Source organism: Pseudoliparis swirei, chromosome 9, assembly GCF_029220125.1.
Source record: "Pseudoliparis swirei isolate HS2019 ecotype Mariana Trench chromosome 9, NWPU_hadal_v1, whole genome shotgun sequence".
NCBI classification, from domain to species: Eukaryota; Metazoa; Chordata; class Actinopteri; order Perciformes; family Liparidae; genus Pseudoliparis; species Pseudoliparis swirei.
The window spans coordinates 12,675,283-12,686,519 of record NC_079396.1 but is presented as its reverse complement, the minus strand read 5'-3'; the positions used below and the strand labels follow the sequence as shown (position 1 = coordinate 12,686,519).

At 43.2% G+C, this 11,237-nt stretch overlaps 1 protein-coding gene across 1 annotated transcript; it reads left to right on the top strand.

Annotated features, from left to right (window-relative positions):
- Window positions 1-627: 627 nt before the first annotated feature.
- On the top strand, window positions 628-11,234 carry srpk1a (SRSF protein kinase 1a). The gene is made up of 16 exons (XM_056424270.1): window positions 628-682; window positions 1,300-1,357; window positions 3,516-3,652; window positions 3,824-3,932; window positions 4,063-4,150; window positions 4,479-4,566; window positions 5,060-5,166; window positions 5,608-5,773; window positions 5,857-5,882; window positions 6,025-6,250; window positions 6,336-6,701; window positions 6,860-6,960; window positions 7,212-7,319; window positions 7,469-7,538; window positions 8,403-8,495; window positions 9,892-11,234. The coding sequence occupies exons 1-16, from the start codon at window positions 670-672 to the stop codon at window positions 10,074-10,076; spliced, it is 1,941 nt and encodes a 646-aa protein (XP_056280245.1). The 5' UTR covers window positions 628-669; the 3' UTR covers window positions 10,077-11,234.
- Window positions 11,235-11,237: the final 3 nt, after the last annotated feature.

Here is an 11,237-nt window from a genome sequence, read left to right as displayed (position 1 = left end):
ATGAGAAAAATACTGATATTCAGGAAAAAACGAATTAATCTCATTCTAAAACCTTAGATTGTCTGTTCAATTGCAAATATGACTAAACAACAACTTAGTGTTGAAAACGTATTGAATGCACTATGTGCAGGAGGAGTGGTGGCTGCTGCATTCTTTCTGTGGTCCAGCACTTTCTCACACATGGAAAATACATTACTACATCAATGAGGTGTCTTATGAGTCAAATGCCTACCAAGCCACAATAGCATAACACAAGATGATAAATTAAAACATTGGTACCAATAAATTACAGTGCAGAAAGGCCAACCTTTCCAGATTACGGTTAGTCATGTAAAAATGTCTGTATATCTATTAACCACATTTTAAATATAAAGGAGAATGCTCCTGCCTATCTTTTATGTGCACACCAATAGTTTTTTGCATAACCACGTGGTAGCTTGTCTGGGATACTAATTACATTCATCAGTAAATATAAAACGCAATACTGGCCATAACAGCGTCCGTGTCGACCTGCAGCTTCAGTGTTTCCTAAAAAAAATATAATGGTTCGGCGCTCAGGTGGAGACATCACTCGGGAAGCTTCCCCTTGAGTACACGAACCACTGCGCACGCGCGGAACATTCGATCGTTGGTGGTGTAGCTAAGGGCTAAGCTACGGATTCAGCCAACATGGAGAGAAAAGGTAAATCTTTACACCGGCGCGCACCGCGTGAGAGACGTTAGCCCGTGTGTGAGCGTTGACACGGCAGTGGATGTTCCTCTGCGGTCACACATGCAAAGTGTAGCCGAGCGGCATACATTCAGAGGGCGGTTTAATTGAACGCGTCTGTCACGCACTGTTGAGCTACGTTAGCTCTCTGGACATTAGCTTCACTGGGACGTGTCAGGATTATGTCGCTGCGTGTGGCTGTGTATCTCTGTCCGTTTCTCGCACAGCCTAAAACACCCACAGCGGCAACCAGCCGCGTGTGTGCGCCGACCGGACGGCGGAGCGCCTTCACGTCGCGCTGCCGCTGCTCCTTGAGCAGAAGTACCCGAGTGATGCCCGTCAGCTAGCTCAACGTCAGACCGCCCTTTAAAACCCGGGGACCGACACATGCGCCTGATGTGTGGCTGATCTCGATATTGGTTGTTGCAAATTCGACATACTGCGGTGCATGATGACCGCGTTCACGAGCTGCCGGGGGAGATGGCGCTAGTTGTGCCCTCCGCCGCAGACGGCGTTAATCTGTTGTCAAGTAGACAACAAACGGCAACCAGACAATGGCGAGATAATTGGTCACTGGTTTCTTTTGACAGTTCTGGCACTCCAGGCGAGGAAGAAGAGGGGGAAGAAAGCAAAGAAGACCAACAAAAAGTGAGTAAAATAACCCAACCTATTTTCAGATCTTTAATTGGTGCATGACACCTTCAAGCATGTATTGTTAGTTCAGGCAGAGATGGTTGTATGTTGCATTTTGAAGGTGCTGCGCATGATTTAGATGTGAACCTGACGCAAGGGCCTTCACTGCATGCACTTTATTTTTGGCCTGTTCAATCCAATGATTAGTTAAATAGTCTAAGACTAATTAACATATCGGAGCATGAGGTTGAGCACTCTGGGTTGGTTTAACTAGTTTTCCATGTTTACATGGGGTCTCTTCATGTGAGTGCATATAGCATCTTATATTTGGACTGTTATTTAAGCTATACGTTTTAAGCTATCCATATAGAATGTGCTGTAAGAAGTGCCTGAAATAAGCCACCCGAAAGTCATGTCTCAGTACAAAAATAGTTCATGAATGATTGTATTAAAATAAAGTAACATTCAGGATATACTCAAAGTATACTACTCAAGCGTTGATCTCTCCACATTTTTTTGAGACGCCACACAATTGACTAATAATGCCATTAGCGGCAGCCTCCGTAGTGTTGCATAACAGCCTGTGCTATATTTAAAACCATAGAATGAATCAGCCCACCGATGCATGATGTTGCACTGAAAAGGGCACTATTGCACAAACAGACAGGCACGTCTATCAGGCAGAATAATTCTATATTTCTAAAAAGCTAAATTTACCTTAAAACGGTGTTGTTGCACGGTTATGTTTGCATGCTGAGCACCATGTCGGTGGAGGAGCACCAACACTCCAGTCAAATACACAGCGCACTGTAGAACCTATAGTTCTGCATCAGTTGTCAAATATTAGTTTAAGTTAAGCCTATTAGGAAAACGTACATCAGAGCAACTTGAATATTCAATGCATAGTTCTCTTCTTACCAACATTCATGAGCACCAGCAAATTATATGAGCACCCACACAATATTAGAGCAGTCATGTATTTCCTTTTCATGACCTTTTTCGTAATGGGAGTTTTGTCTGGCTTCACAATTAAGTAACAATATTCCTCCCTTTTTATTATTCACCTTTCAATAGTCAGTGAAGTGCTGTGGATGAGGATGAACTATGTAGATTTATTATTACCAATTTAGTTTTTCTTCGACAAATGTTTGAACTATGCAATAATGTAAAAATAGTCAATTCATTTAAAATTATCCTTTTTCTGACACTAGCAGTCAAAGAGCCTTGATGGTGCTGGGTTGGGATGCCAGAATCACTATATTTCTATTTCTCATTTCAAGAGTTGTATGACTAATAAAATGCACACATTAAATGAAAGGTTATTCTGGATATGTCATCTAATTAAGATCCTTATATATTCAAATTATATACATGTACCTACTGTTGTTCCGTGATGCCAACATTGATAAATTGTTAACTGCAGTTATGGTCAAAACACCCATAGCGACAGATTTTTAAGAATCCCAATATATATATAATCGCTTTCTTATTAATGATGAATATTTATATTTTCTTTTTTAACCCAGCTGCAGTTATTTTACCCTATCCTAGTAATTTGTGATAGGTTTGTTAACAAAAGCAAACGAAACCAATCTGCAAAATTGGTTTCAACTCTAATCTTGTAGATTAGCTTTACAAAAAAACCTGCTGTTGAACTTTCCAGTCATTTTAATTATACATAATTTATAATGGGGTAAACGTTAATTTAGATAAAAAATGTACATGCATTCAAATGGTTAGACGAGGACAGCTTTCCTGTGAGAATAATACTAACTCTCTAATAAGCATAATGTGGGTGTGGTTAGGGTTACAGGGTGGAGGCAAATGAAAGATACCGGTTCTCTCTATAAAAAAGAGAATTTACCTGTGTTACAAATGTAGGTTTATACACTTTAAATATTAAGTAACCAGGGCTGTGAAGTTTAATAATTACAGCTCCAGTACAGAACTTTTGTCCCACATCCACGGTGTGCCGTCACAGGAAAGACGCCACAGAACTCTCCAGAACAAAGACTCCAGAAAACTGCACCATCCAGACAGCACTTCTAATAATAAATAAAAGTCCAGCAGCGCTACAGCTTGAGAACTTTTGTTTCCAGGCAGAACATATATGTCCGGTCGTCTGTTCCTAATGAAGTCTAAGACGGTTTGTTTGCATGTCTTTGCCCATCAGGCAGCCAATAAATTCCAGAGCTCGACAGCCTCTCCAGCAAGAGGCCTCGCCTCAGGAACCCGAGGAACCCGAGGAACCTGAGGAGATCCTCGGCTCTGATGATGAGGAGCAGGAGGACCCTAACGACTACTGCAAAGGCGAGTCCCTTCTTATTCAGCAAACGTGTTTGTGTTGTTTACATTGAACATTACAGTTATGCCGGTTTATTGCCTTAATTTATCAAAGATAAATCCCAATGGAGTATTGCCTTTATTAGTTCATTGACTGACTGACTGACTGTATTCAACATGCATTTTCAACTCTTCTAGGTGGCTACCACCATGTTAAAGTCGGAGACCTTTACAATGGAAAATACCATGTAATCCGGAAACTGGGCTGGGGACACTTCTCCACCGTGTGGCTCGCCTGGGACATCCAGTACGACAACAACTTTACTGCATATTCTTAGTGCACTGTTTAGTTTTTAATGCCCGAAGTTGGATTCAGATTCAGTTGCAGCTGACTCTGTGCTTCCTGTTAGCGAACGTTCCTTGCTCTGTGGTTGCAGGGTGAAGAGGTTTGTTGCAATGAAGGTGGTGAAGAGTGCGGAGCATTACACGGAGACGGCTGTGGATGAGATCAAACTCCTCAGATCCGTGAGTCGATGAGTTATTGGCACACACAATGTTTTGAGTTCAAATTGGAAAGCGGAGTAAATGTACTGAACGACGCTGACACCGTGATCACGGGTCATGATAACACGAGGACAACGGGGTCTTGCAGTGAAAAACATTACAGACTTAAATTGGTGTGTGACTCTACAGACAATACTGTCACAACAGTCAGTCGGCGTGTATGTTGAAGTAGTAATACATGACGACAGCTAAAGAGACATGCATGCCGACCCTGCATCGGTCCAGTCTAACATTAGTACGGGTGAATCCTGATTGTTTGCATCGCGTTGTTCTGTTTACTTGTTCCCAGGTGAGAAACTCTGACCCCAATGATCCCAACCGGGAGATGGTGGTCCAAATGGTAGATGACTTCAAGATCTCTGGTGTCAATGGAACCCGTATCCTTTCAAGCCAGATATTGGAAAAGCTTTCAGGTCTTTTTTATTAATGATTTAGATTTGATCTTTATTAAATTCTTCCTGCTGGAATGAATATAGCCTGTTAATTCTTAGGAAAATGCTCTAAGAAGGGTCTGATCATTCTTTCCCCTGGTGTCAAATTTAGATGTGAAAGCAGTATGCATGTAACAAAGTAAACAGGTGAGGGTTTTACTGAAAATAACCTTGTGTGTCTAAAACAGACTGCCGCCTATCAACAGCACTTTGGCTGAGTAAGATCCCCTGAATGCCACAGGGAGCGCTGCAGCTGTAATATGACACTTCAAAACAACACTCCCCAGTGTTTGCTCTCTTTTCTTGTCTGTCTAGAAAATGCTAATGATCATCATGAAGGTCAATTACCAAAAGGCCTCAGCATGTTTCAGCAATCGTTTTCTTCGACTGGGTTTTCATTTTGGATTACTTGTTTTATCTTGACTGCTGTGATCTTCAGATGTCTGCATGGTGTTTGAGGTGTTGGGCCATCACTTATTGAAGTGGATAATAAAGTCTAATTATCAAGGGCTACCCCTGCCGTGTGTGAAGAGCATCATAAGACAGGTAACCTGAGACTCGCAGTGTTCCACCTTTTGTCGGCCGACTGACTCCCGATGAAGGTTGAGTTGTAGCTGCCACTCATTTGCATAAGCCAGGTAGCCTGCAGGGTGTGACACGTGGAAACCTGTCAGGGCGGAGTATCTTGTGGTTGCATTTTTCTTTTCAGCCGAGAAACTTTTGTTGTAACTGATTCAACTGTTTTGATGTAGACTTTGCCACTAAGTATTGCTCTTATTTATGTGGTCAAGTCTTTACTTTCACTTTCGTTAGCAAAGATTTGTTTTCCTATTAAGCTCACCTGTGTCAGATTTGTAGTTAATTTGTTTCAACTTTGTAAAAAATTAGAGAAATGTATATGTTTTTTATGTACTTATTTTTGATCAGTTCATAAATACAGTGAAGCTTTTGCACTCTGTCAATCATTTTCGATTCATTAATTTTCAGGTACTCCAAGGCCTGGATTACCTGCACACAAAGTGTCAGATCATCCACACAGACATCAAGCCAGAGAATATCCTGATGAGTGTTGATGAGCCGTATGTCCGGAAGCTCGCAGCTGAAGCGACAGAGTGGCAGAGGGCTGGGGCCCCGCCTCCTTCTGGTTCTGCAAGTATGAGACAAACACTTGTTCATATGTGCATTCATGAGCTCTGTGTGGTTACAGTTTGTACTAATCTAATATTCTCTTTCCAGTAAGCACCGCACCTGCTCCAAAACAGGTACAGCCCTTTTTTTATTATTTATCATTTGCGCAGAACATCAGCCTCTCACATTTTCAGGATAACACCCATTTAAAGCAGTCCCATAATGATGTATTCATCAAGGAGCACCGTCTTGTTTCTTATATTCATCTCTTATCAGACGGTAAAAATGTCCAAGAACAAGAAGAAAAAGTTAAAAAAGAAACAGAAGCGTCAGGCAGAGCTGCTTGAAAAGTGCATCCTGGACCTCGAGGAAATGGAAAAGAACACAGAGACACGAGAGGATGAAGAAGATGAAGATGAGGACCCACAGTCTCCAAAGGGACGGGCCTGCGCTCCTCTCAGACAGGTGTCTGTTCTGGATCTAGGAGATGAGGAAACGGAGGGTAAGAAGTCACGATTGTGAGGCCGTGATACGTGGTACGAGTCTGTTGCAAAGAATTGTCGCCGGTCTTTTCTTGATGCTTTCAGAGAGCAGCGAGAATGCAGATCTCATGAGGGTGGGACCAGAGGGGCTGTTGGAGTTTAACTGTAATGGCCATGTGGAGGCGGACCAGAGACAGTCCCAGTGGAGGGACGAAGACCAACACAATGGCAACACAGAGACCACAGAGAAATGTGCCATTCAGGAGGAGCAACAGGCGGAGTCCCCAGTTCACCTCATCTGCAACGGCGTGGACTCGGCAGACCTCAAGGAGCTGCACACTGAGACTGAAAGCAGGGGCACGCACAGCAGCGGAGTAACTGAGAGACGCCTTCCTGTCGGGCTGGAGGAGGGAGAGCTGGAGCAAAGCATTTTGCAGGGGGAGGATGAGGAGGGGCCCGAAGGCCTGGACGGTCAGTAAGCCAAAATCAGTACATCTAGTAACTGCATAGAGTTTTTTTGCTTTGGAAATGTATTAAAGGCGCATCCATGTGAACATTAATTGTCATGCTCTTCTTTTATTCGATGTGTTTTTCAACGAATGTCTCTTTCTCTCTCGGCTCCGCTGTAGGCAAGCTGACAGCAGGAGCCCTGCTCGTTAACCCCCTTGAGCCACTCAATTCAGACAAGATCAAGGTCAAGATTGCAGACTTGGGAAATGCCTGCTGGGTGGTGAGTACTGCTAATGACCTGAGGGTTTCCTGATTAGGGATGGATCCTCCAGCTAGGGACACATGCGGTGTCATCTCGCTACCAAAATAGAAATACTTAAATCTTCCATCCCATTGTTTAATCTGTTGTATTGATTTAAGTTTTAAGAATTGTATATGCAGTTGGCTACATCGTCCTCGCCTCTGTCCCACTCGTATATTATGGAATCTATTTTAAGGAGGTGTTTCTCCCCGTGTGTCTCCTTCTCTCAGCAAAAGCACTTCACAGAAGACATCCAGACACGGCAGTACAGGTCCTTAGAGGTGCTCATCGGCGCCGGATACAGCACGCCGGCCGACGTGTGGAGCACAGCCTGCATGGTGAGAGGCGGCACAGTCAACAGACAAAACCAAACCAAACATCCGATTTACCGCGAGGTGTTCTGAGTGTGCAGCAGGTGGAGCCCGAGAGTGAATCCCATCAAACTGTTTCCTTTGCAGTGTTTCTAACGATGCTGTTGTCTCCTCAGGCCTTTGAGCTCGCCACAGGGGACTACTTGTTTGAACCACATTCCGGGGAAGATTATTCCAGGGATGAAGGTATTGCTGGGACTTCCTCTTCCTCTCTTTTTCCACTCACACCTGCACGGATTAAAACCGTATCACATATTTAATAGTATCTTTTAAATATATGCTTCACTGGTGAGATATGTATCATTGGTTGCATCCTTAACTTATTGCTACTGTGAAAAGCTTCATGTTTTTTGTGAAATTGGTCCTCATATTTTTTTTAAATGCCATTACAGTGATTTCAAATGGTCTCACATTTAGATTATATGTAGATGTTAATGATGTAATGAGTAGCAACATTCCTGTTTTTATTTCCTCTAACGCCTCAAGCCACCTTTGCTCCACTGGAGACGGGGCCGTCTCTGATTTCATGGCTCATCTTTTCTTCATCTCATTCTCCCTCTGTGTCTTTGTTCTCGTCCTCACGCTTTATTTAAATGTTGGCTCGCTGCTTAGTTTGAGTTTTTTGTCCTGACTCGATACCGTTGCAGCACGTCGGGTCTGTGCTCCGATTCATTGGTACGTGCCCAGCAGCTGTGAATCAGCGTCTTCACCTACAGTACACAAACTCATGAGGCCACTGCTTGATTCTTCCACAGCTTGCTCTGATGTGTGACAGTTAAAAAACAAAACTAATCACTCCTGTATCAGGTTTAGCTGTACAAGTTTTAGTGTGTAGTCTTAAAATCAGTCTGATTCAATATTTGGTTGTTTTTGTATCTGAAAGTGAAAGTCAATGGCTTCATTTATTCAAATGTTTGAATGTTTTCATGTGAACAATAATAATCTTCCCATACTTGTGCTTCTTGTCGTACAAGGCTGTGATCATCCATTGTTCCTCATGACCGTTGCCCTCTGACTTTATTTCTCTCCTCTGATGTGCCTCATTTCCAGACCATCTTGCTCTCATGATCGAGTTGCTCGGTAAAATCCCTCGTCACTATGCTCTGAGTGGGAAATACTCACAGGAATACTTCACCAAGAGAGGTATGCCACCTCTCTGTCTGTGGCTCGCTCTGGGAACGGTGGATGGGAGGAAGAGGAGGAGGAGGAGGAAGGTTCCTGCCAGCACGTGCAGAGCGACCAACGTTGCTGGTGTCTGCAGCCCAGTGGGCAAAAGAATGAATAGAGACCAACTAATGTTGCTTTGAACAGTGCCATCAGACATGGATTCATGCGTCAGATTGTCGGCTCGCAGAGCACTCGTGATACCCGCTGTATTGATCCGACTGTCGGGGAATACTGTCGGCATTCTGTCCATCGGTTGGTCAAATGTTTTTGTTACCAATAGACCGGCAGTGTATCTGATGTCCAGCTGCACTTAATCCAAAGGGTTCTTTGCTCTAAATACTTTGAGGACACGTGTGCTCCAGGCGTCTCGTGGGTCAGGAGCTCAGAGGTTGCCTGATAGAGTCCTGCTGCCTTCACTACGGCACAGAGTCTTGATACGGTAACATTTGTACTCATTCAGTGCACTGAAAAAAATGATTTGTGAAACTGATGAGGTGTTTAAAGTGCGAGGAAATGGTCACGACCTTCATCTTCACAAAAATGAAGATAACGCTCGTACATTAAAACACACCGCCATAACTGGACTGACCAACGGAAGGTGTTTTGCGATTTGAAGAACCGGCTTAATGGTTAAAGGCTCATTACAGATTTTAGAAAGTGTTGCTTCCACCCTAGTTGTATGGATTTATCATCGAATATGTGAATCTTGGAAATGTTGCTAATGTTGCGAGTGTCCGACTGGCGTGACAAAATAAATGCTACTGACTCTTGACACATGGAGCTGGAAGACGTTTAAGAACCATCCATCTCTTGTCATGTCTGGTGGCCTGTTTTGATTGCGTGATTTCGAGCTGCAGGGATGTGCAGCCCAACCTCGCTCCTCCTCCTCCTCCGCCCCCCAGAGTGAGCCTCTGACCGGGACGCTGTCTGACGAATCTGTTGTCCGTCTTGTCCCTCTCCTCTTGCAACCGTCTTCCGCGTAGACCATATAGCGCTGATAATTGAGCTGCTGGGGAGTGTCCCATGCAAACTCATAATGACTGGCATATATTCCAAGGATTTTTTCACCAAGAAAGGTAAAACAAAGACTCATCAGTGTCGAGATTAGAAGAGCCATTTCTCCTGTCGTTAAAATCATGCCCTAGAGCTAATGATAATGTTTACACATAAAAAAAAAAGAAAATGTAACTTATTGTTAAAAGATTTCCAACATTAGGTATTGCTATTCAAATATTTTCTGCTTTTGAAATCCGTTGGCACTAGTTGAAGTAGAACGTTTTGCACCTCATACTTGAGGTTTGAATGTGTTTCACAGACAGATCGTTGGTTGTGTTCCCGCTCGGCTCTCTGACGCAGCGCTGTCTGTCCGCAGGGGATTTAAAACACATCACCAAGCTGAAGCCGTGGGGCCTGCTGGAGGTGCTGGTGGACAAGTACGAGTGGCCCCGTGAAGAAGCCGAGTGCTTCACGGACTTCCTGCTTCCCATGCTGGACCTGATCCCGGAGAAGAGGGCCACGGCGGCAGAGTGCTTGCTGCACCCCTGGCTCAACCTCTAGTGGAGACCTCAAGCAATTGCACCTTCCTTCCCTCCCTCTCTCTCTCCAGAGCCTGCAACAGATCACTTTCCAATTTGGGCATATCGGATGAATATTTATTTCCTTTTTTTGTTTTTGTGTCCTTGATTTTGATTTCTTCTCTTGTTATTGAACTGATGTTTGTTTTGGTTGGTTCTTCTCTCAGTGTGACGACGTCAGGAGTCCAGTGGTTTATATTACTTCGTGGTCATGTTGGCTCCGATCCGCGGGGCTTTGTTCACCCACCCAACGAAGCAAACACGGTGTTGTACTGCTAGTGACTCTTCCTTGTTTGTTACACTCCTGCACTAAACTAATTAAGGATATGTAGCCTTCCCTGGTCATTCTGTCCCCTCCGAAAAGGATCCGCTCTTACTTCTTTTCTCGTACATTTTCATTAGTGCTGTGTTTTTTAAATAATAATTTGATCTTATATTAAACGTGTACGGTAAACATCTCGTATTTGTAAAGTAGTTTGAGGAAGTTGCACACTGGGCTGACATGTTCCCTGACTGGTAATGTTCACAGCATTTCTCCAGACAGTTTCTTCGATACATCGCTGTCCGATATCGTAGGTCATATTATTTAGCCATAACATATCTGTTGTCATCTGGTACTTGGTGTGGTTAGTTAAATATAATAAATGAGATCTTGCGTTCTCATGGGAGGCTGGTATTCTCATAACTAATACAAATCAGGAATCGGTTTGGAAGGTTTCGAAAAGACATGTCGAGAGGCCGTAGTCAAAGGAATAAAGATACAAAAAGTGAAAATGAACTGTATATATCTGTACCAAAGAGTTTGCCTTGATGTATATTACAGTTATGTACAGTTTTTAACAAATCTTATATCTTAGCTAAAGATATTTAGCTGGGTAGCTGTGTTTTAATAGTGGATGGAAGATGTGTTGGAGCTCAGTTGTATGTATGGCCAACTGTTCAATAATGTCTCTGTTTTTACCAATGAAATATCTGATGTGATGTAATGGTGTCTCACATTGATCATATCAAATTACCTATGTATCCATTGAGCCTAGGTAACTGCAACATGTACATCAGTTTCAAGAACATGGAGTTTGTGTAAGCTGTCAATTTACAAAAGCAAACCATACAATAAAAACAGATGTTCATACAATACAAAGCG

Bases quoted from the DNA above. Each gene is read 5' to 3' on its own strand.
- srpk1a (XM_056424270.1), top strand. The intron at 5,774-5,856 runs GTATGAGACAAA...TTCTCTTTCCAG, and splicing joins GCCTCCTTCTGGTTCTGCAA to TAAGCACCGCACCTGCTCCA. The intron at 7,320-7,468 runs GTGAGAGGCGGC...TTGTCTCCTCAG, and splicing joins TGTGGAGCACAGCCTGCATG to GCCTTTGAGCTCGCCACAGG.